Source organism: Anopheles darlingi, chromosome 3 (genome assembly GCF_943734745.1).
Source record: "Anopheles darlingi chromosome 3, idAnoDarlMG_H_01, whole genome shotgun sequence".
Taxonomy (NCBI): Eukaryota; Metazoa; Arthropoda; class Insecta; order Diptera; family Culicidae; genus Anopheles; species Anopheles darlingi.
The window spans coordinates 21,435,340-21,460,103 of NC_064875.1; the positions used below are offsets into that span (position 1 = coordinate 21,435,340).

The 24,764-nt window shown below is 44.6% G+C and overlaps 2 protein-coding genes across 5 annotated transcripts in view; one reads left to right on the top strand and one right to left on the bottom strand.

Annotated features, from left to right (window-relative positions):
• The window catches only part of LOC125955895 (uncharacterized), a 291,000-nt gene extending 267,597 nt beyond the window's left edge, over positions 1 to 23,403 (bottom strand). Inside the window, exon 1 of the mRNA XM_049687208.1 lies at positions 22,797 to 23,403. The gene's annotated coding sequence lies outside the window, so the exon portion shown is untranslated. The remainder of the gene's footprint in view (positions 1 to 22,796) is intronic.
• Positions 5,289 to 9,197, top strand: LOC125955943 (caspase-14-like). Of its 4 annotated transcripts, none has more exons than XM_049687307.1 (5): positions 5,289 to 5,682; positions 5,750 to 5,964; positions 6,042 to 6,311; positions 6,377 to 6,509; positions 9,119 to 9,197. In XM_049687307.1, exons 1-5 carry the CDS (start codon positions 5,306 to 5,308, stop codon positions 9,189 to 9,191), a joined length of 1,068 nt encoding a protein of 355 aa, XP_049543264.1. In that variant the 5' UTR covers positions 5,289 to 5,305; the 3' UTR covers positions 9,192 to 9,197. The 4 variants fall into 4 exon arrangements, with proteins under 4 accessions (XP_049543264.1, XP_049543265.1, XP_049543263.1 ...); XM_049687308.1 differs by lacking the exon at positions 6,377 to 6,509 and adding an exon at positions 8,920 to 9,052; XM_049687306.1 differs by lacking the exon at positions 9,119 to 9,197 and adding an exon at positions 6,576 to 6,928.
• Positions 23,404 to 24,764: the final 1,361 nt, after the last annotated feature.

Consider the following 24,764-nt stretch of genomic DNA (forward strand, 5'->3'; position numbering starts at 1 on the left):
GGCAGCGGTTCGTGATTGGATTATTGAGCAGAATGCGTCGAGTGGAGCAAACGGTGGCGATCGACGACAATAGATGGTTTTATGAGCTTTCCCGTGGCGATAACGAGAATGCCCGCGCATCGTCACTTCTTCCACCTGGTTAGTTACTTCAGGGATTCGTAGAGCAGCAGCACAGAAGGAGTATTGCTCTGGAAGGGTTCATATTTGAACTGAGAATCGAGCGGAACAACGCTGCTTGCTGTCATAAGAGTTGACGTAAAATTCTTTCTTCTGATTTGAAAATTCCTTCCTAACCGGCCGTCCACACCACAAATTTTTTGGGGATAATGTATGGCGGAGCCCAACAAGTAACTCCAAAATTTTGCAGCTACGTGGGTTACCATGAGTGACATTTGCATCCAAGTGAGCGGCGGTTGCATGCAGCTTGTTTCAGTTATCTCCAACAAAAACATGTTTTGGATACGTAACCAAAACATTTTTTCGTTGGAGATAAGAAAATTGGGGTTTTTGGTAAAATGCGGCCCATTATCGATATGATAATGTCCCAATTTTTGCCCGATTTTGAGCGATCACTCAGGCACTCACAGAAATGTTTGGCAAATAAATTTGTAGTGTGGACACTCGTAGACCCAATTTTTTTTGCCAAATATATTTATGGTGTGGACGGCCAGTAAGAGATCTGACGTCAATTACGCGAAGTTCAAGAAGGTTGTCGTATTAGCGATCCAACTGCTGGCAGTAAATGCTCAGCTTAACGAACATCAAAGCCGGACCAATGTAAGCACCACTTCGGCTTAGCCTGCGAGAAACCTTCCGTCACGTGGCCACGCGTGAAATGTACATTACGTTGACATTTATTTCCTTCCTTAAGGTTCCACATTTCCATTCACCGGGTACAGGTGCTTCACCGGTGTTGTCGAAATTGATTATTCGTTTTTCGTCCACTTCAAACTCCCCGGAACCGCTCGAGTAACCGGAATGCAGCGGTGCGGTGATTCATTCCATCGGTTCTTTCGCTTCGCTCTGTGCTCCTTTTTTACGAGCAGCGATACCAAGTTACCAAGACGGAAGCACATTGGCATCTCGAAGCATTTTCCGGGCGATGGCGTAGGCGACGGTGCTGTATCGTCAGCAGGTGACGGCGTCTAATTCGGTCACCAGAAAGCCGAAAGCCGTTTTCTCGAGCCTTCTTCTGCGAGCCGCTAGGAGCTAGGAGGACTCTCGAGTTGGAATCGCGCAACGGGGAGAAATAAATTTTTCGTTCCCGAAGATTGATTCTCACCTGGCGGCTCGCGCGCGCCAATTGCAATTCCCGGCCTCGAGCCCGGAGATTCGACTCGAGGTTTTCTCCGCTTCGAAGCTCGGCAGCGCCCGCTAGACACTGCAGATATGCTGCGGATCCGCGTGAAGGAGTGTCGTATTTCAATCGAGACATCTTGAGGTGGCATAAAAAGCGAGGAACACATTACAGCCAACCTGGAAGCGGAACAATCGCGAAGAGGTTGGCATCTTCTGTTAACGCTGCTTCTTCCGCGGTCCTCGAGATCGCGCGCACACACACACACATTCATACCGTCATGGTTACATGCACATGATTTCTTTATCGGAAGGATTTAGGAATGCTTCATCTCTTCGTCTTCCTGCCCTCGTCTGTTCTGTTCTCGTTGGTTGAAGTGTTGCAGATCCGTCGTTTGCACGAGCTGTTGCTGGGGCCACGGCTCGCGGATACAGCGGGCAACAAAAACGGGAAAAAAGAAGAGCAGGATAATATTTTCAGCTCGCGCTGTCAATTCGAGACTCACCATCAGCAATGTTACTGCGGTTTTTGCGGTTCGAGTGGTTTGTCGATCCTCGAGCACGGGCACAGGAGTGCTGGTTAGGCAAGGACCTAACCGCGACTCCCATCGGCCATGAAAGCCGATCCTTAAGCGCGGCGAACTCGGCGGCACTTCAGACGAGTCAAGTCGTCGAAGGTGGTGTGTTCTCGGGAGGCGCACCCAGGAGTGCGATAGTGCCGAAAATAGAGATGTTTGAAGTAGCACCGGTCGGAAGCAGGCCGTTTGCTACTTGAGACCATGAGGTCGGCCTGCAGCATCGCGGTAACAAAAGGGGGAAGTATCATGTCTCTCAGCATTAATGATAGGGTGAGAGTAGCACAGCCAGGGAGCGGATGGTGGTGGTGGGAAGGGTAAAATTTGTGACATTATTATTTATGCAAAAGAATGAACCATTTCCGGTAGTTTCCATTTTGTGCGAAGGATCCCAGCGTATGACGTTGGCGTCGATGGCGACGAAATCGACTAGCGGTGAGGTGGCAGGTGAAACAATCGCAGCACAACCGGCGCTGCTTCGATATATTTCATCATATATTTATATTTATTGAGCCAGCCATATTTATGTTGGCGCCATTACGCTTTTTCCTTAGCTGGGCTATCTCTTGTTAAGCGATTTATAACGATTTATTCGTGGGATGGATATTGATGGTATGGCTATTCTAGCTTCGCTGGCAAGTCTAGCCGTCGTCGTTTGTGGTTGGAGTGCGTATGAAGCGTGATTGGGGAATAAGAGTATTTTCACATATTACCTGTATGGCGTATTGCAAAATATTTTCATATCACATATTCATATCCTTGGCTTTTAAGGGAACTCTTCGTGTGTGTCGCAAGAACTAGTATAACATTTTTCTACATATTTCTATGATTGTTCCATTGATGTTGAAGAAAACAATCAATTGCTGAAACATATTGCTGAATGTTATATACTTCTGCTAAGTCGATTCGATGTCAATCAGCAGTCTTCATATCGATATCGGGATCGCCGAGATGCACCAATAGCGATATGATTGCGGAATGTGCACCGCTTAGACAAACATAAAATCGGCACGAAGAGCGAGATTTTCTTCCATAGTGCTATTTGAGAGGATAGACGGAAATGCTTCTGAGTGTGATTGGTAATCAGTCTTCTTGCCAATTGTTGGCTCTTGCCAGAATCGGTGGTTGGTTCGGGATCGTAAGCGTTCCGAGACGGTTTCAAACAGCAGATTTAACAAACAAATTCGCTGAGTGCATTTGGAGCACTCGATTAGTGTTGGAAATGAGGCATTCGATTCTTTAATGCAAACAAACACAGCCTCACAAAATCAAATTAATGTTTCTGGGGAGCATCGCGCGCCCAAAGGTATTGCAGTGAAGTTTGTGAATTTATAATCAAGTTGATGGGTCTTGATGGAATAGCATTGCTAGAAAACTTCTGAGCAGGAGTCAAATAGAGCAAGTCAAATCAACACAAGTGCTCTTTTAGTTTAATCAAAGTCAATATCATTTACTAGCGTTAAACCCAGTCGCATAGCGTCGTCTAATATGCTACATTGCGTTAGCAAAACATTTTAAAACGCTCTTATTATTTATTCTGTAATGATTTTGGTGAAGAACGCTTGCGTATCATAACATTAGAACTTAATAATTTTGGTTCTACTACTAGCAACATTCCATGCTTCGAGGAAGGTTCATCCTAGTTCCCCTCGTCAACAGTACTTCCGTTTCCCACACACTCTCCATAAAGATCTATTCAATGCGAGTATATGGATTCCACCCCTTTTCCCACGGTGCTTATTGTTGTTCTTGATGTAGCGTGCATCTTTCGCAACCCTTAACCCTATGGCCAAGCGAGCGCCGGTCATGTTTTTAATAAACACAATAATGTGGTTAGTCGCAGGAGAGTTCAAAGGAACACATTCTTCCTCATCTGACGGTCAAGTGGAAATTGCAAAAGGCTAGATCAAAAGAAGAAAACGCAACGGGGAAAAAGAAATCGTGCTATTGTATTGTTGCTCGGCATGGTGGCCATGTGTGCGACACTAAAAAGTCTAAAGGGTCACGACAGGACATTTATTATAAGGGTCTTATATTAAATTTTCGTTTCCTCGGTCAAATCTTGGAGCCTCATTGCATTTAACCTTTGCTCTGACTGTGCTCGTGCTTAAGCTAGGCTAAGCAAAGTGTTGGTTATACTGCGAATCGGTTGCATGCGAAACCGATTTTAAGGTACGGAGTCGTTCTTTCCGTAATGCGATGATTGCTCGAAAGATATTATTTGATCTACTAATCGTATGATTCTAAAGGAGAATGACAATTTGCTTATCTCAAATTACTCGATCCTCGGATAACCATTGTACCTTTTTTGTATTGTTGAATAATTGGCTATAGGTAGTTCGGTTGCAGAGTGTTTAAAATTTGTTCTTATAAATTCATTTGAAACGGATCGTGCTTAAAATGCATCATTTCCATTTTTAAACTTTTATCACTGTGGTAACAGTACTTGACTCACCGGTTATTTGTTTAGATAGTAGGATTGTGCTATCAAGGCTAGTCATTCAATTGTAAACCTGATACCAAAAACCGGACATTTCCCGACGTTATCGTAGGGCAATACTAATACCGATGCTCCTATCTTATCTTCATTCTTTGTATTGGTAAAAATTCTTTAATACAAATTTGGTTTCGCTGGTTAAATTTCAGCTATCATCTAAGGTCGTTCAAACTCAATGGAAGCAAATTTGAGTGTGGAAATTTTATACCATACTACTACATACTCATACTACTGGAATAATTTATATGATTATATCTCTTTTTGAAAGCATTTGCAGGAATAAAATTGATCTTTGAGATTGATAATAAATACCCATGGTCCATTCAACGTTAAATTAATCAAACAATAACAATCAACAACCGATTAAGACAACTAATACTGCACGAATACACATGAAAGATTGATGAATGAAGATAAAACGAATCAAGAATGTTATCTCAAATGATACGACGGATTACTATAAGAAAGTCGCTGATAAATATGCGTCTGATTAGGGACGCTTGTACGTAGCAGTTCCAGGAAAAATTATAAGACATATTCAGTTTCTGTACGTTTCCAATCTTTTATCTGTCCCAAGAAATAACAGGGGAATGTCTCGGTTATGGTATGGTTCGGTTTAACGCCGAATCGATCGCAAAATTTAAATTGAAATTCGTTTGAAGCAAAGAAAACATATTAACGGTTTATTCAAAACACCACACTCGAGTAACGCACGCAGCGTTTGACATGCGTTTGGTCGTGCAGCCGGTTGCGTGGATTGTGATAATAAATGACGGTAGACATCTACATGGTCGAACGATTTTTGACGTTCCCCGAGGTTGATACCAATACCAGCTGGGGGTTTCTTATCAGTGTGCGGCGCTGCGGGCCAGCTGCGTTTGTCACATCGGCTCAGCTCAGTTTTATTCCAGCGTGTGTTGAACAAAGTTGTAGCACGATGGGAGCGTGCGGTTCGAAGCCAAAGAAGAAGAAGAGCATAAGTGACTCACTCTCGGAGGAACGTTTAAAACACGACGCGTTTGCAAGAAGAGAAAGCAACAGCACAGCAAATGGATTTCAGAAAACATCGACTACGGTTGTCCGTACATCAGTACAAAACAACCGTCTAGTGAGTACAAGAACTACCCAGTCCGTTTCAATCAGTGGATCGGACCCTCTAATGCGGCCGTCAATCTCGGGGAAGTTCGTTCAGCAAGAGGCAATTAGCACTGGTTTCTCTCCCGGGCATGTCTCCCTTCAAACGAAAAGCCGCCCGCCATATAATCCAGTTTATAAATCCCTTGCGATCAGCTCACCAACGCCATCGGCTATTCAGTAAGTTTTCGTCAATGTTTTCAGGATATATCAAACATACATTATCAACATGTGCTTTACATTGCAGTTACGGTACAAAAGGGGGCGCTGACAAATACGATCTAGGCAAGAAGGCATACGCAGTGGTGCTACACCAACACAAGTTTAAGAATGCCGGACAAAACAGAGAGGGTAGCGAGAAAGATATGGATAAGATTAACAGTTTCTTTGAAAATTATCGCATTGACAAAAAAATCCATGTGAACAAAACTGCTGCGGATGTGCGCTACGTAATGGATAACAGTGAGTAAACTCCATCATTACCCAAACTAAATGTTGAAAAGAAATCAAATCAACGATTCAAATTGTTTTTTTTTCAGTTGCACGTCAAAATTTCAGTAATTACAGCTGCTTGATAATCATCATAATGAGCCATGGACTTATGAATGATCAAATTGCGGCTTTTGATGGAGAGACGTATGGCTTCGAGGAGGATATTGTGGAAAAGTGCACTTCAAATCGGACGCTCGATGGTAAACCGAAACTTTTCATCGTGCAGGCATGTCGAGGAGATTCAACAATGACAACGGATTCGAAGAAAACACAGAGCAAGAAGAGTGATGTTTTAACCTTCCAAAGCACATATAAGGGTATTTTTTTTTATTTGTGAGTGAAGGAAGATTGATTAACTATATTGCGTCGGTTTTGATTGCAGGATTTGTTGCGCTTCGAGATACACAAAAAGGTACATTTTTTATCCAAAACTTCTTCGATCTGCTGGATGAACATCGAGGCAAAGACATCAGTTTGATCAATAAGCACTTAAATCGGGTTTTCTCTCAGAAAGGGTTAGTACTCACGAAAGGGCCGTGTTATTGTGTTAAGTAACTGATAGCTTTTAATTTTTTTTCCAGGATTACCCAAAATCCCACTATGACCAGCACTCTTGCGAGGGATTTGATTTTTGGGGATCTACGCAAACCTTGAAGTTATTCCCCGTTCACACAGCAAACCTCTAGTCAGTTGTAAGGAAACCAATGCTCACACATCATACCAGCCATTCGAGACATTCTGCAATCGGAGCTTAATGGAAAAATGCGATTCCTTTCTAGCTGAATCTTGAGCTGAAGATAATTGTATGTTGCTCGTATTTTTAGTGTGTTTCATGTGAGAAAAATGATAATGATATATATAAATTTATCATTCTTTTCTTCGATAAACAATAATTCGTTTCAAGCTCATGCTAATAAACGGACAATGTGAAGAATTCATAGCTTATCTGTTAATTCCCCGAAAACGACTTCTAAGATGTATCCCGTTATGTTTGTGATGTTTGACGCTTGTGATTTTGACGAGACAAAGGTGAACCACAGTGGTGGCATTGACATTGCTTCAAATCGAAAGGGATTCTTATCAGTAACATTGACGTAAATAGTGCAACGAACTCGGCCCTATCGTCTATGCAACAGACAACAAGCCAACGCATGACTCGTAATGTTATTTTATACCGTATCGATATCTTGTTACCTCGATCAAATCTACTCTTGCTTACTCATATTTCGTCAGCCAATCTGTTTGATAAGCAGTGGTTCGAATACTGTTAATTCGCGAAACTTCTTGGACCAGCCAATTGAATTGATGTTTTTAGTGTAACCGGTATTAAGAGTAATCAAGAATCACAGTTCCGTCCCTGGTTCGGCCTCTAAATTTAAAACTTTGGGTTTATCTGTTCCTAACTTTCCATTCTTTAAAGAAAGTTCATCTTTTTTCCCTCCACAAAACGCTAATGAGTTGAAACAGGCATTTTCCTTGTATGCTATAGAAAAACATTGATCCCCAATTCGATTCCTACGAGGAATCCGAAAATTTGGTTACGTATTGGATTGCTTTATAACACTAAAAATATCAGTGACGATGATTACGATACCATAAAAATAATTCTTTTAATTTCATGCTCATGTTCATTTTTTGTCCGTAACGGTACACCTGGTTTCTCTCGTCAGCATATATGGATTCGGTGTAAAATCTTTGCGCTCTTGCGACACAGTTTTTAAGGTAATTTGAAATTTAAATTTATTTCCACGAGTTTAGTGCAGAATGGGAGCTATTTGAAATTAATATGATCGATGAAAATCCATAACAGTTTGTTCCACCTCGGACTGAATTTCAGATTAAAGTCACAGCAAAATAGCACATGTAACATTTAAGAAGAGACGATGTGCAATAAACACATTGCTTCCTCGATTCGATACTATTTCCGAGAATCTAATCTGCTCTGCTTTATCGCCGAAATTGAGCCGAGCGATAATTGGTGAGAAAGTCAGGCGATTGAGCTCGGCGCCGATTGCAAAGAGAGTTGCAATATAGCGACGACCCAGAGCGGTTGTATCGACATCTAAAACATCCAAAGTCAAGTTTGAGCAGTGAATCACCCACGACCGTAACTAATTGAAATGAAGAAGCAAGAAGACGATAAACCAAAACCGCTTGAATTTAATATTCATGTCGTCGACTCAATAAATGAAGTGTCTCAGGCTGAATCAGCCTCAATTGTATTTGCAAACTCGCCCAGTGCTTCGTAAGTTCGTATTAGTGATTATGTATTACAAAAAATATTATAAGTTTGTATTGTTTGCAGCTCCCATGAGAGCAACCCGTTATTGGTTAGTAAATACGACCTGAGCGAAAAAGCATACTTAGGTGTGCTACACCACTACATGTTCGAAAATTCCAGAAGCAACAGAGCGGGTAGCGAAAAAGATATGGAAAAAATTGAAAGGTTTTTTCGAGATTATCGCGTTGACCAGCATGTGCACGAGAACAAAACTGCTGTGGAAGTTAGAGAGATAATGGATAACAGTGCGTACACGACCGTTACTACCAGAAATGAACATTTAATACTGATCTAGACCTGTTGTTTTAGTTGCACGTCAGAATTTCAAGGACTACAGCTGCTTGATAATCATCATAATGAGCCATGGACTTATGAATGATCAAATCGCGGCTTTTGATGGAGAGACGTATGGCTTCGAGGAGGATGTTGTGGAAAAGTGCACTTCAAATCGGACGCTCGATGGTAAACCGAAACTTTTCATCGTGCAGGCATGTCGAGGAAATTCAACAATGACAACGGATTCGAAGAAAACACAGAGCAAGAAGAGTGATGTTTTATCCTTCCAAAGCACATATAAGGGTATTTTTATTTATTTGTGATTGAAGGAAGGCTGATTAACTATATTGCGTCGGTTTTGCTTGCAGGATTTGTTGCGCTTCGAGATATACAAAAGGGAACATTTTTCATCCAAAACTTCTTCGATCTGCTGGATGAACATCGAAGCAAAGACATCAGTTTGATCAATAAGCACTTAAATCGGGTTTTCTCTCAGAAAGGGTTAGTACCCACGAAAGGGCCGTGTTATTGTGTTAAGAAACTAATAGCTTTTATTTTTTTTTCCAGGATTACCCAAAATCCCACTATGACCAGCACTCTTGCGAGGGATTTGATTTTTGGGGATCTACGCATACCTTAAACTTATTCCACGCTTGCGGAATGTGTGTAGCATAAAATGAATATAAACGTAAAACGTAAATCGTTAATAATGTTTGTTCAGCACCCTTAAGAGAGACAATGTTAACTTGGACAGCCCTAAATCGTTTAGACCTGGTGAAACGTTCGAGAGTTAGACTTTTGCGATATGAAAGGCGAATCGCAGGAGTGGCATTGAATTTGTTTTAAATTGAGGGGGCTCTTATCAGTAACATTGACGTAAGTACTGTCTCGAACTTCGCCGTTATGCTTATGTAACAGATAGCAAGCAAATGCATAATTCGTTGAGCTTTTTAATTGTACCGTTGCGAAATCTAATTTTGTTTACTCGTACAGCATGCCAAAAAATTTAACCATCCTTCCGTTGGCTGATTTTTCTTGGAAAATTCATTTCTTAAAATTAAAATCACATATCATTTTCTTCAGAATATAACATACGAGTAACATTCGAGTAATGTAACATCCCAAAAAGTAAATACAAACCTATAAATTAAGTACGCCAAGTTCTTTTTTTTAATCTACATATTCTGCATTTATATTTCTGTGGAATTCTGTATTTCGATACCAATAGCGGTTTTTATCAGTAGCATCGATATGTGCAGGCATGTTTCAAACAATAAATAATTATCAGTCACTCAGGCCTAAGGTTCAATGCGCATCAGCAAGATGCCAGATTATCATGGTTTTACACTTCATCATGCTGACTATCCCAAGCCTTTTTGGGCTGTATATAGAAAACTCATAACTGAAATATATCTAGTAAACTCATAAGTTTAAGTATAAATTGAACTGATTGATACTGATATTACGTAATTGGTGATTGATGCCACCGAAGCAGCATTTTTCTTAAATCATGTTCGTTCTTTGCAACCATTAGCAGATTATTGTGACAAAATTGAGCTTTCAAAATCTTAAAAAAAAGCTTCTTTCCCTATTCCACATGAAGGACACTGAAAAGAGCGAGCAAATCGGTTGCTGTGAGCACGATGGATACCTACTGCTTGAGCTCGAAACGCATTCCCTCCATATTTTAATCAAGTCCCTTCGACTGGAATGCCAACCATCCGAGGAATTTAATCTAAACAAGCGTTTTAAAACAATTCGCAGCGAGAATGCTTAGCTGACCAATCTGACTTGTGATGCGTTAACGAGGGATCAGGCTCGACGTCGAGTGGATGGGAGCTGGAAAGGGTGCTTTGAAAAGTAAATTACAGCTTATTGATTTGCTTATGGGAATGGTTTCCTCACATTCTTTCGTTTTTTAAGGATTCTTTGTCCTTCGGTGGGGGGCAATTGAAGGAAGCTATTCAAGATAACGCTCAAAATTAATTGTACATTATCGATCGAGGACAAACGGTTTCAGTTGGAAAGGAGTTGGTCAGCGATAGTGGGAAATAATGAATAGAGAATAGTAAGAAAATAATTTCTTCATTTTTGAGGTTTATACGATGCGTGGACAAAACAAGAGGAACTGGAAAATTGACCATTTAGTTAAATAGCAATCTAATGAGCGGTGATTGCATGTCGCTTCATGGCACAACCGTATCGTATGCTTCCTAGAGGACCATGCTGGACAGAATACTCGCAACTAAATATGGGCTTGTGGTCCTTCCGTACTCCGTGTTAATTGTCTTCTAGTGTAAAGCAAAAATCGCACAAGACCGCATCTCTACCCGCTAGGAATATCAATGAGCACAGCCACTAGGATGACTTCAACCCTCGCTGCGGACTCTTTTACTTTTGCTTTCTTTCACCACCACTGAGCGTAATAAAGAATGCAGCGCATACCTGCCCCTTGTCGTAAACCAGCTTACCGGAGGGTAAGTGATTTATAAAAAGTCCATAGCTTTAATCTTCTCCAATATACCATGGAGTTGTGGCGCAAACTGTGTAAAGAATTGCTAGATTGTGCCACTGCGACAAATTACATGCACTGCACTTGCAAAGCAGCAGTAGAGAAGGTTTGTCGCAGCGATGGCAATGGCAATGGCTCAGAAAGAAAGCTCATAAAAGCTTCGGCTGCACCCCAAAATGGCATAGGCTCATTTTTAATTGACCAACCACATCCATTATCTCATTAATATATTGTTTACATTGCCATTACCGGATTCGAATTGTCTTATGTTTTAGGCAGCAGACACATCCACTAATCCGCTGGACTACGGGTGGATCACATCGACGTAAAGCAGCTAAGACCTAGTAAAAACACAAAGAACTCGCTTCTATGACACGCTCCCCAGGATGATGGAATGAGCCCTTCTTGTTGAAATACTTCCAGGTGCTAGCAAACACTGGACTGTGCGTGAATCAAGTCACATGTTTGCGTATCCTCAGGCGACCTTTCGTTGCTATCGACCATGTCATCCGGTGGAGGGGTGGCCCAACCATTGAACGCTACCGATATGATACCAATAAACGTTAACAAGTAGTACATCGTTCCACTTCCCATCCCTGCACGAAAAGGACATCTGAAGCAAGCATCGCCGAGAAAATAAACAATCTACTGGAAGCTGTTACTGCGTCGTTTCTTCTTTGCTGCTGCTTGCTGTACTGTAAAGCGTTTTCACAGGCATTCGAACCATCGTAGAGGCCTTGAAACACCTGACTGTGTTCACAATGCATCCACTCAGGAAAGCATCTACGACATTACGCCCTGATTCAAATCGTTGCTCTGTAAAACTGCAAAGGAGTTAGTTGTGGAATTGGATTGCATTAAATGCAAACGAGTCACCTTTCATCCTCTGGGCGAGGCTTTATGCTAGCCTATGGCATTGTATTGATACGTTCTGCACGCTCCAACTAGCAACCATTAAGACGACAAAATGCCCGTAAGCCAGATTGGAGCAGGTGAAGTAGAAACAATTTTCAGAAATTGACACAATAACGCCCAACTTTTGGAACAGGCTAGCAAATGACTAATATTCAGTTTTGCTGTTCTCAGCTTTTCTGCAGCAGGACCACATTCCTGTCCGCAGTCCGGTTCCTATAGTCACGGAACGCCCCTGCCCAAAAAGACTAACCGAAGACGAGCGACGATTGCATGTTGATGGCAGTCGCATTGGCAAACGAAATAAGTTTTTCCGACTAGAATTCTTCGCTTTCCTTCCTCTCGGCCATCCACACACATCCGTGTGGCCTGCGGCCGCATCCATATTGCAATTTAATATTGAAGATCCAGGACGAGCCCGAGGGGGGGTTTTGTTTGGGGGAGAAGGAAAATGAATTACGTTCGGGCCAAGGCTAGGCCAAACGCTGTTTGCCAGTTGCCCTGGGCCTGCATCCTGTCTATCTTCCGGCTAGTCGACGCACACCAGCCGCATACCTTTGATTCACAATTTAGAAGAATTTCCCAAACGATTCCCGGCCAACGGGCCGTCGTTCGTTCCCCGGGCTGCAGGGAGGATATTGAAAGATCGCATTCAGGATGCCCTCCATCGCTTTCCAGCTCCCCCGCCGGTCGGACCATCATCGGTGGATCCTCCCTTGTGCAGTGCTGCTTGTTTGTTCTTGTCGGTTTGATTGTGGCTTTGTTTATTGTAAGGACAGGTGTATCACCGTGATCGGTCGCCTAGCTCTGTGTTGGATGTGTTTTTTTTTCTCCTTCGGTGACATAGCCACTCCACCAGCCAGCCATGTGCAAGGATGAACACGGAACGCGCAGTACTGTGTTTCCCCTGTTCGGAGATTCCAATTCATTGATGAGGTGCCCGGGAATCGGTCTCTTCGATGCGGCCATCGGTAGCAGCGAGTGTACCGAGGATACCCGAGGTTTATTGATATTGGATAGCATCCGACCGGTTTTGCCGGAATTGGCAACACAACGTTGCACTTCGTAGCTGTTGCCATTGTTTCCCCTCGCCTACCACTCGTTCCTCGTCCCTACTTCCGCTCGGTCAGGGCAAATTGAAATAGTTTGTCTTTCAGCTCGGTTTGAACAATTTTTCAAACCAACTCTTTCCATCGAACAAAACAAAGCGAGTGGGTGGTGGGTGGGGAGGGAAAACAGTGGGAAAAGAGACCCCGGTTGGCACACTCACCGGGGGGCAATGGAACCATTCTCCACCTTCCTACCAGCCTGCCCTCTCCACCGTACGGGACGCGCAAAATTGTCCCGAAAAATGAACTCCGGAAATGAAAAATTCCAAAGAGGATTGCTCATTTCGCTTGGATGCGGTATTTCGGGGTTGCGCTTCGTGCAGTGCAGTGCCTTCTGTGCAGCTCCCCGTCTCTCGCTTTTTCTGCCTTTCCGGAACCAGACACAACAGCCGGGTTCGACAGCGCCGGGCGCTGCTGAGATTTTCATTTGTATTCAATTAAACTTGAGTGGCGCAATTCTTGTCGAAATGGTACCCACCACGGGAATTAAGCAAGGAAGCAGAAACAGCGATGAACAAATGAAGAAGTGTTAGTGTGTGTGTGTGTGTGTGTGTGCCCGGTGAGCTGTCGTAAGCTGGAGCTTTGCCGGTACCGGCTCTTCATCAAGCTCGAGATAAGACCAAAGTGGAAGTAGGAAATGCTGCCTTCCTAGCAACCGACTAATGCTGATGGTTGCATATCAAAGACAAAGTATTACACGCCACTAGCGCGGCTGGTGCGGGTGCTGGCGGGCTTGAATTATGCAAATGGCAGCAGTAGCATGATGGATGTACTTCTTCTTCTTCTGTCTCGGGCTTATGCGCCACATTTTTTAACAACTTCCGGCCGTACTCCCGTTAAAACCGAGTACAAAATGATTAGCATTCGCCAGACGGCACAAGTGATGACTAGTAGTGCGCTACTTAGTATTACTTAGTGTCATAGCAACGTGGCCACATGGTACTAACTAAATGCTGGAGTCGTTTAAGTATCTTGGCAGTCGCTTTTCAAGCCATCGGTACCTCCATGGAAACGTGAGATAATCGATATGTTAGAGCTCAGAACAGCAGGAATCATGGTTGAGACTAATCATCCTAATCTTCTTAATATTGATGCAGCAACAGATCAAATGCTATACAGATTTGAAGTAGGTTTTTCGCATAGTCCGTCTCTGTATGGAAGGTATTGTAAGACATTGCTTCATGTACATCAGTGTAAATTTTATTTGCAAGCGATACAGCTTTTACAACATAGTATGGAGTCATACTATACTTGTTTGTAACTAACGATTACATTAGTGTTGCTAATTTATCTGGTGAGCTAGCGAAAACTAATAGGGAGGACTTTTAACTTAAAAATTAACGATTTTCCTATAATTACAAACTTTTATTATTGAAACACAAATTCCAATATAGACAGTTTGAAAATGACGCAATTAAAATTATTTATTAGTTTTAAATCGTTTGCTTCTAATTTTTCATACTTATCGAGGAACGCCCGCTAAGAAAAAACTTTTATTTCAGCTTTAAATTGAACTCTTTAGTTACAACTGCAGGAGCTGCAAAGCAGAAAGCTAGTAATTTGCAATAGGAATAAACCACGAGGCTCGAAAAAAGGAGCTTTATAACTGTTCTAGTTCTAACTAAAGCGAAAGTTCCCGTAAGTTACGTGAATTCCGAAGAACAGTTTAGAAGAGTTTCTCCAAATCAACTGTTGCAGCCCTTAAAAGACCATGCTCCAGTCATCGTAATGCCTTTTGATGCAGTTAACTTCGTTGCAAAAACGTTATGTTCCTTGGCGAATTTCCCATTGAATCGAGCGAAAGGTTGAGTGCATCTAAAGTACACACCACCATTATCGAATTTCCCCGGAAGCGAACCATCCAGGATATGGTCACGGATCCGGAGCTATGGACGACTGATCTGCTGAGCCTGCACCCAAAAGCGTATCGATGGGATCGTGTAATCCTATCCATCGGTATTAACGAAAAACAAACAAGCGCCGAACCTCGATCCCGGTAACGAAGGACTGCTAATGTCCTTCCAGCGATTGAAGTGCCGTACCGTGAGTTGGCGTGGACTCCAATCCAGGGCTTCCGCCTACCTACGATATGACCTAATGCGAGGAAGGAACCATCGTTTGGCCCGTTTTTAATGGCAAACAGACGACGGATGGCGATGGTTGCCTAGTGTGGAACATCGCCCCGTGGGACTATGCCTGACAGAAAAACCACACACGTACATGCACACACACAGGTTCACCAACAATTTGGAAAGCCCCTAATTCGAAAAAGTGTCTACTGCAAAAGCGTGGGTTCCGTCAGATAGCGTCGAGGCCGTGGCGAGCAATTTAACAACAAAAAAGAAAAAAAAAATGCCAGACCAGATCCTTAAACGATTCCAGCCGGTTCCGAGAGCCTGGATCCGACGTGCCAGCGAGCGTGGAGCAGCCAGAGTTCGTCCTTACGCCCACCATCGGAGGTTGCGATCTGCCAGCCCACAACCCCAAGTGACACAAGACACGGAAAACCCGGAATGAAGACGAAGTGAGTAACTTTCCAACGCGCCATATGGTGTGTGTGTCTGACTGCGCCGTACCAAGGGGACAGCGGCATTTTCCAGTGGAAAAAAGGAGGAAAAGTCAATAGCCCCGGATGTTGGCGGGGTTCCGACGGTAGGCGAGCGGTACACCAGGAGGGGCATCAAGCGAAAAGCATTAAATAGCTGATGATGGTAATTTAAAGCCAGCAACAACGATATGGCCGCTGCCCCGGCTCCGGTGGCAGGGGACCCGGAGGATCCCCAGATCGATCCGCAAGATGGCTGCGCAAGATGGGGCTGGCCTGGTATGATGCTGCCACTCATACCACGTCACCGGCTATCCGGCCGACCGGCCTGTCGGTCGGTCCGTCCGTCGGTTGGTGTCGGTCTAAGTGTCAGACCCACTGGGAGTGATGCAGAAAATGGGCAGAAGGCAGAAAGAGAGTGTGTGAGAGAGAGAGAAAACGGGGCTCTAAATTGTTCATTTATATTTATGAGATCGTAAGGTGGGGCGCGCGCGCATTGGGAGTGCTTGGGATGGTCGCAAAACATAGCCTTCCGGGCCGTCAGCAGCCAACCCCCCCGGTCTTGGTGCGCGGTAGGGTCACCCACTGGGAATCGATTACAAACATCGAAAAGCGATCCATTGCGTGTGTGTGTGTCGATGCTGTCTGTTGCTCTTTTCTGCTCATTATTTCGACCATTTCGATTGAAGATGAAGATGGCAGCGAGCATGTTCCATGCGACTACATTCCACTCCACTGCCGCGAAACGCATCTTATCAATTACCGGTCCCCGCCCGAGTCGATAGCTAGTCGCAACAGCATCAGCGGCAACATAAAATCGTGAAACTCTACGACGGGGTGTGTGTGCTTCCGGTTTGTTCGCAGCGAAATGATCATTGCTATTGGTCACGTAGATGGTTAAACGATCACCACCACAACCATCACCAAGTATAATGCTGCCCCTCCCTAATGGCCACCCTTATTCTCGGAACACACATTCATGAGGAGTTCCGCTTCGTCCGTTTTTTTTATTTCCCCCCAAAAAAGTCATCTCAATTGATAAGCGAAAGTGGCGGGAAAGCGTTTTCATTCGCCATCGATCTCTCGAGTGGATGTGCACACGGCCTTTGGGTGGCCTTTCGTAGCGCGATTTATTGACAGCGCGAATTACCAACGCAATTAACAGTTAAACGGGAGGTAATGAATGGGACTGTAACAAGGCGGCTGATGCCATTCAACTGAAGATTGATTAAAAAAGGAAGAAGGTAGCGTTGCTGTCGATGGGTATTAAGACGCGCAGCATGACGATCAACGTTATGCCCGTTTCGCTCTTTGATTCTCTGGTATGTATGCAGATTTTTTTCCAATGGCTTGCTACGAGATGACGTTAATGATAAGTACGTGATTCATTAAATTGAAACATTAACCATTTATTTTCAGTTGAATTGCTTTTTGGGTAAGATGAGTACATTAAAAATGTTTGGTCTATGTTTTATTGTGTAATGATCAGAAGAAGTGACGAGTCTGAAAACACATTCCTTCTACTATCTTTTTGTTCTGTTCTTACTATTCTTCCATTATCCAACGAAATAGCAGCTCAAATAAAGTGTTTGCAGTTTTGCTGGTTATTATCACAAGGCAAAAATAATTAATGCAACATCTGAAGCATGGTTTCGGTAATTTATTAATAAAGTTTTAAATATGCAAGATACAGAGTTCAGAAGACGATCACTAAACTATCAAAAAGCGAATGTTTAAGATCAAAGAAGGATCCCGATGCTCGATAGAAAAAATGCTATAGAATTTGAAAGGAAATTTCAACCAAAAGTTGCAATGCTTTGATTAGCAAAAGTGAGCCAAACAAATACAATCAAATAAAAAAAATCGCATTTAACGATAAAAAATCGCAGCACAAAATGTACGTTCGGTAAACGCGCCGCTTAATCTGTAAATAACTTCACCTAAAAAATGTACATTATTTTCTACATCATATCATTTACCTTAATTACCAACACTGATATAAATGTTTACCATTCTTTTGATCCAATGATATTGTAAACGTACAGCTAGATATTTTAAGAATGAGAGAATAAAAAGTTAGCCTGATAAGAGCAGTCGAACGGACTAAACCTTCTTTTCGAGCGCCTTGGAAAGTGGTAACTTCGAAAAAATATATACAGATAACTTTAAAATATATTATTTCGAGAGTAATGTATAACACCAAGTACAAAGCTACACCGGCGGCGGTGTTGGCCAATTTTAAAGTCAAGGTAGCTGACCTTCGGTCAACATTCCGTGGATTCGAAAGGATGGCTTATCGCTCACCATGTCCTATAATGGAGGCGCCGGGTAACTCATGAATAATTTAATCTAATTACATGAAAACCCCCTCCCGATCCAGAGGAGGGATCGTGATTATTATGTGTTCTGTTCCCGTCAGCTAACCAGCGTGCTTTTATCCGATGTGACCTTAAATTTGATCTAGCCAACGTTTGGTCGCCCTTTGTACTGCCCGCTTCTACAACAGAGCGTGGAATAGAGTTGTCGACAGGGATGTTAAACAACCCTTCGTAGTTACCTCGAAGAGAGCTGCAAGAGAGGTAATAGAATCGTCCGAAATATTGCTCGCTTGACACGACGATAATCCGTTAATACGTTCTTATCGTTGCAGAGCCCGCGTCCGCTCGTCGTCCCTATCTCGAATATCCACCTCTCGAGGGGATGGAGCAACCCCACCACTGGCCGGGCGCATTCTGCAGAACACATTTATCATTCACCAGACCGCCTTCCAAGCCAAGGTTTCCCAGCCAGCGCCGCGCAATCGACTCAACATAACGAATCAATTTAAAATCTACGTCAGCACAAGTTCTTCCCCTCAAGAGATCCCCCCTCTACACCGCGCCATGCCTTCACTGCCGCTTGGCGAATGTTTCGTTGGCAACGGACCGGCCAACTGGCAACATAAAACGCTTTGTCGTAGGTTTTGTGACAGTTTCGTTTCGTGCCGGCGTGCTTTCGCTTCGCTTTGGCCCGTTTCCGTTTTCATCCCTTCTTGGTTTCCCCTTTTGCGAACCCCGAATCCAGCAGCAACCCTCAACGAAGGCCAAGGCAAGGCCAGGTGTGCCCACGACATTCCAGCACAACTTCCCTTAGCCTCCACCACCTCCCGCTCCCGGCAAGCAGCTTGTGCATCACTTCCGGGTTTGCAACCTTGAAATTCAATTCCACTTCACTTCCCTTTTTCGCTGCCCCCTCCTCCCATCCATCCCTTTGCTTTGGAGTTCGGAATGTGGGTTGTACGAACCGGTGTGGAGGAGGAAGGTGCAGGTACCGAAGGCAAGCGGTGGGAGCTCGCCTCAAACAGGCGGCATGAAAAATGGTCAATAGAACTTCGTTTCCGGTGCCCTTCCTCTTTCCCGCTCTTTCCTCCCTCTGCGTTGCGGTTGAATTTTCATTATTTTTGCTTCTTTCTCGTGGTTTTTCTTTCGTTTTTCTCATTCCTCCGATTTCCGACTCCATTTCCTGTTGCTGTGTGCAGGTGGTGCCGGTGGTGCCCGCTCTTTTCTATTACCTGCCAGAGGGAAATGGAATTGCAATGGCCGCATGACAGCATGCGGTGGTGGTGGTAGTGGTAGCGGCAGTACCAGCAGCAGCAGCAGCAGCAGTACCGCTTGCAACGAGCCAACTCGTGACTGTGAGCGCAAAAGGCAAAGTTAGTTGACAGCGTATGGCGGTCAGGGTTGTTTTCTCATCTTCTCAGTTCCCTCGATTCCGCTTGTTCCGCTTGAGTCTTTTGCCTGGATGATTCCTGGTCGTCTTTTGCTTGTAGTGCATTTGCATCACCGGTTTGACACAGTTTCTGGTGCAGCGTCACTTGACGTCGGGACGAGGCGAGTAAACGGTATTATAAGTGAACATACACACCCACGGACGAGACGAGACGAACCGAAGTGTTAGAGATGGACGATGGCTAGAGGAGATCATATCAGAGGCCTTCGTTTCTGTGTTTGGGATAGTTTTCTTTGAGTTTTTTGTGATTTCCGCAACTTTGCTTCGTCTATTAGACTCTAACAAACGGGCCTCATTCTTGAATATAAACTGAACTGTATGCGTACTAATTGATGCAACTGAGTGGCGCCCCATGTTTATCATTATTTATTATTAATTTCAATAAGGCACGGGACAATGCGGACCACATGAATTGGTGTTAAGGGCAGAGTTTTATGATGCGGACACCCGGCATGCACAGATTAATTAACTTCAATTGAAGCATTGCTGGCATTGCATAGATGAACCAGTATGCATTAAAGGGTAACACGACCGTGACCTGAACCCCGTGAACGATTCGACATTGAAAACGAATCCACTTAGCTGAGTGGTTGGTTAGAGCTGGTGCGTCAATAATTCCAGTGAGGATTGTGTGTGAAGAACATATTTCGCGAAATTATTCTCCAGCGCTGAAGAGAGAGAGTGTCAATACCCAGAAGCAGGGCTCCAATACCGAGAATGTATCATCAGGTTTAGATCGGTGTGGGAGCAAATATCTAAAGATACGAACTCAATCACAGGTAAGTCAATTCGGGAGTAAGGTGAGGTTTAGCGTCGCGTCAAAAAACGTTTTCAGCATAAAAAACGCATGCATAATATTCAAATCATGACTACTGGATTGCAATTATTGCTATTGGCAGTTTGATATGTTATCAGACACCTAACCAATCTCATATAAAAGAGAAATCGTCTTTGCTACGAAGATCAGGGACAATCTTGAAGACGTTCTAATATATCGCGGCGCTTATTACAAAAACCAGCTTTATTCCTGCCCAGAGCATAAGCAGTACAGTTTCGCTTTTGTACAGAGCATAAATATTATTCATTTCATATTTAATTAATAAACTCATCAGCCAGTTGTTTTGAATAGAAAAAAAGGTTGACACTTTAAACTAAACAGAAGGAACATGATCATATACGGAAACACGACGAATACGGTACGAAATATGATAATACTCGAGAAAAGCCTCAAAGCGACTTATAGGAAAACCAAAACCTTCAAAGTTATGAAGAGATCATAAACCCTATTCTTACATCATAAAAAAAAACATCGTGAATCAAGCATTACTTATCTTAAAAGCAATAATCTCGTTCGAAAGCCCACACCACAACGGCACGCCAGCTGCTGAATTGTCCCAAAATCACTCTCAGCTTCACATCTCCTCTCTCACACCACCACGAGCATGGGCGATTGCCCGATACCGACCAGCAAAAGGGCGAACGGAACGAAGACGACATCCCCGGCACATCGCTAGCTGGCGTAAAAATGTGTGGAATGATATTCATGGCGGTCTGCACGGCCCGGAACAACAGCCGGAATTCCAACACTTCCGGCTATGTGCGGCTAAAGAATGTACGACAAACCACGGCGAACACAACGAACCGGGCACGGTGAATGGAATGTGCCGACTTGAAATGCTCGAACATCCCACGACGTCAGCATGGAGTCGTCACCATCGAATAGCACCACGCGGTAGAATCGATTGCGATTGTGAGGCAGATCTGGTTCTCTGCAAAACGAGAAATAACAAACCGACCAGGCCCGTTGAAACGAAGCCAATAAGTGATAAAACTTTGCGAGTTCGATCAGCAAAACTTTTGGCTTGAAATACGGGGGAACCTTGACCGGGAGTCCCTTGGCGTTTCAGCAGCACCGAGCACCGAGAGCAAAGCACAGTTCCGGTACGCACCAGCTCACAGTTTGAGTGACGGAATGGAACGGAATGGAACAGCGACGAGACCACGGGGCTATCGGTGGAAGTAGAAAGTTTGACTTTGTCACGTCTTTTCGCGGACCGTACGCAAGATTGCTAGGTCCGCCCGGCCTAATCAAGATTGCTCCTTCCACCTTACTTCCTCTCATTCCCTCGACGATGAGTAATAAGACAGGTAACACGTAATTTTCTGTGTCGAATTTTGCAGCGTGATCCCCAGTTGGACGCGGACAAATTACCGCGGGTGAGACAATGATGAGAAAAGTTCTATGTTCTGCGACATTATGTTGTTCGCTTCCCCCCGCGCCGCTAGAACTATGGAACGTGCGGCCATACCGGGGCCAACTGCCAAGGTTGTTTACGTTTTACGATTTGAACTTTTGATGTAATTCAAAAATATTCAGCCGCACGGTTCCTTCTTGGAATCACGGAGCAGCGAAGCTAGTTGAAGTTAGAAGAAAATCAAATTTTGTTCGTTAATAGGTTGGTGATGAATGTGCCAGCCAATGAGGTGGAGGTTTAACCGCGATTAAAGGACCGCAACTCCATCCAAAAAAAAAATGGTGCACCAAACCGACAACCACTGCTCTTTCGTGGCATTGTGTTTCTTTTGATGTAGCAGCATTTTAGGACCTCAACCAAATGGATACTTGAGGACGAAGAATTCGAGCATCACGTACTACCTTCACCGAACGTCGAACTCCGGCAACGACTCGTCGTAACCTCAGCGCAAAAAAAAGCCGCGGAATTGTCTGCAAAAGCACCGTTACCTAGACCGTGTGCGAGCGGACGAGCTGGTTTTGGCTACTCCTTCCCATGACCCCGAGCTTCATCTGTCAAATGCCGAACTCTCCAGAATGATTAATGGTACCCCCCTTCGCTCTACATCTCATCGCTTTTTGTTACCATTCCCCGCCACAATCCTTTAACAATCCGTATTCCTTGCTTCTAGAAGGGAGTGAACAGCCAAATTTAAAATGGCCAATCGATACGGACGAACAGCGGAGTCGGTTCATCATAGGAAGTGTGTGTGTGTGTGTTGATGATGGTTTTTTTCTTCTTTTTTTGCTTTTTTTTCTCTCTAGCGAGCTGGAAAACGGCAAACGCCTCATGATTGCACAGCAACCCTTGATACGGATACCTCCGCTCTTGGCAACCGGCCATTTAGGAGCAACCATCACACAGCACACACACACAGACAGGGGTGCGCGAATGATGGTGGATAGATGTCAAGGTTGACTTTAGCTGTGCAAACAGCGGTAGCGGTAGCGACGAACAGGCCGCATCCAGGCGACACTAACATGGCAGATCGTGGCGAACGTGGAAAAAGGAAAAACGGGCCTCGAGATGTGACGTACACACATCCTCGTTGGAGTATGTGGGTGTGTGTTTGGATAAGTAAATAACAGATGAAAACTTGGCTAACCTGAATCTTAAACACGTCCTTCTCCTGTGCTCCTAGGTGGCGATGGCAGCAGCAGCAGCAGCACACGTCCCTATGACGATGTTCTTGTCGTATCCCTCGTCGAGAGAGGGAGAGAGAGAGAGAGAGAGCACAGCACCGTGACACCGGTAGCGGCACCTTTCTTGCACCTGTTTCTGTGTATTTCACTCCGTGGGCTTTCCAGTAGGTTTCTTGTAGCAACGTACGGGTGTAGGATGTGGCTCTGGTTATCACTTTACATTCCACACGCGACCTCCACCCCGAAGACACACCTTCACTCGCTTCCCTTCCCTACCACCGCACGCTTCATTGCTGCAGCGAGGCCTTCTCGATCGAACGTCTCTCTATTCCCCGGTATACACGTCAACGCTTCGTCGTCGTCAACGTCGTCAGCCTACGCGGAGATGTTCAAGAAGTAACCAGCACGAGAGGAGATCGGAGGCATTAAGATTTAAACTTGCCAACCATCACTAGTGCCCGACTGTGGCAGTTCCTTCTTCACCGTTGACACCACACGCCACACGCCCCCGTTCCCCCGCTGCACCAGTGTCGCATTCAGGCGCACAAACAAACACTTGAAAAGAGACACAATCACACACACACACACGCACTGACACGAGACACGACGACACTCCTTAGAGACACTGGCTGCTTCCGGGGAAGGAAGCCCGGTAGCCCCCAAAACAGGATGCGGCGGCTATCACGCGTCACGCACGAACGAATCCGCGAAACGGTGCTGTGGCTTAATTTGGTTTTCTTTGCACTTCACTTCGTCACACGCTCCTGCTGGCAGCAGGTTCCGTGTCCTGTGTTCCGGTGAGAGAAAAGGAAAAGCAAAAAAAAAAAAAATGGAGCGTGAAGAAACCCCCCCCCGCGCGTTGTTTTTTAAATCCTGTTTGTGTTGTTATTTTGCTTACTTTGCGTCACCAGCCCTCACTCACTCACTCACTCACTAACTCACAGACTCACCGACCGTCAAGACCCGAGGATAAGCCTCTGACTCCCGTGATCCTGGGCCTAGGCAATCGAGTTTGTTGTTTCCGGCTCTATTCCCACTGTCTCAGAATGTGTCTGTGTGTCTGTGTGTGTCGGTGTGCGGTGTGAAATGTGTCGACGTAGTAGCCTAGCTGTTGTAGGGTGGAGTCCTTCCCCCGCCGGCTCGCAATTTCACTTTCGTTGCACGCGAACCCTGGTAGAGGGAGGAAAATAATATTTGCCCTTTCACCGAACGCGAAATTGAATCAACCACACCCGCACCCCTACCATCATCACCACCACCTGGAGTACAACACGAACGCCACGAACGCACGAAAGACAACTACCTTCCATCACAACCACCACCGGAAGACTCGCTACCGTTCACTTCGTTTGCTCACTTCGACGGTCGACTTCGGAGACACACACTGGATGTTGGTCTGTTGTGTGTTTTGCTTCTCGTCTTTCTACACCGAGCTGCTTGATGTTTTTTGTAGCCTCCCCCCCCTCTGTTTTTTTTCTTCTGCTTCTAATGCTACTATAGCGCGCCTCGCGGTGCAAGACGTAGACGTTGGCAACCGACTGAGCAGGCATCGACGGCTACACTAGAGGCTGAGGTTCGGATGTGCTGCTTCGCTACGGTTTTAGCTCCTGCTTCCAGGACCACACCACACCACACCGCGACCTACCAACAACAACGACCGCACACAAACGCAAGTACACGTGTACAGGGACACCGTACGAATCGGAACGAACGATGCAGAGAGACAGAGAGAAAGAGGAAAAGGAAAAAGGAACTAGCGAACGGTGAAGGCAGAATGTCCGTAATCTAATTTCGCCACATTCACGGGCACATTGGCATATCAAAGGCCAAATCCTGGTGCAAACATAAAACGATTTAACCGATTTGCGCCACTGCTGCTTGCTCAGAGCTCCTGCCACGTTTGTGCGTTTCCGCCTGCTTGGCGGGTTTAC

Bases quoted from the DNA above. Each gene is read 5' to 3' on its own strand.
- LOC125955943 (XM_049687307.1), top strand. From the start codon at position 5,306: ATGGGAGCGTGCGGTTCGAAGCCAAAGAAGAAGAAGAGCATAAGTGAC. The intron at 5,683-5,749 runs GTAAGTTTTCGT...TTTACATTGCAG, and splicing joins CCAACGCCATCGGCTATTCA to TTACGGTACAAAAGGGGGCG. The intron at 5,965-6,041 runs GTGAGTAAACTC...TTTTTTTTTCAG, and splicing joins GCGCTACGTAATGGATAACA to TTGCACGTCAAAATTTCAGT.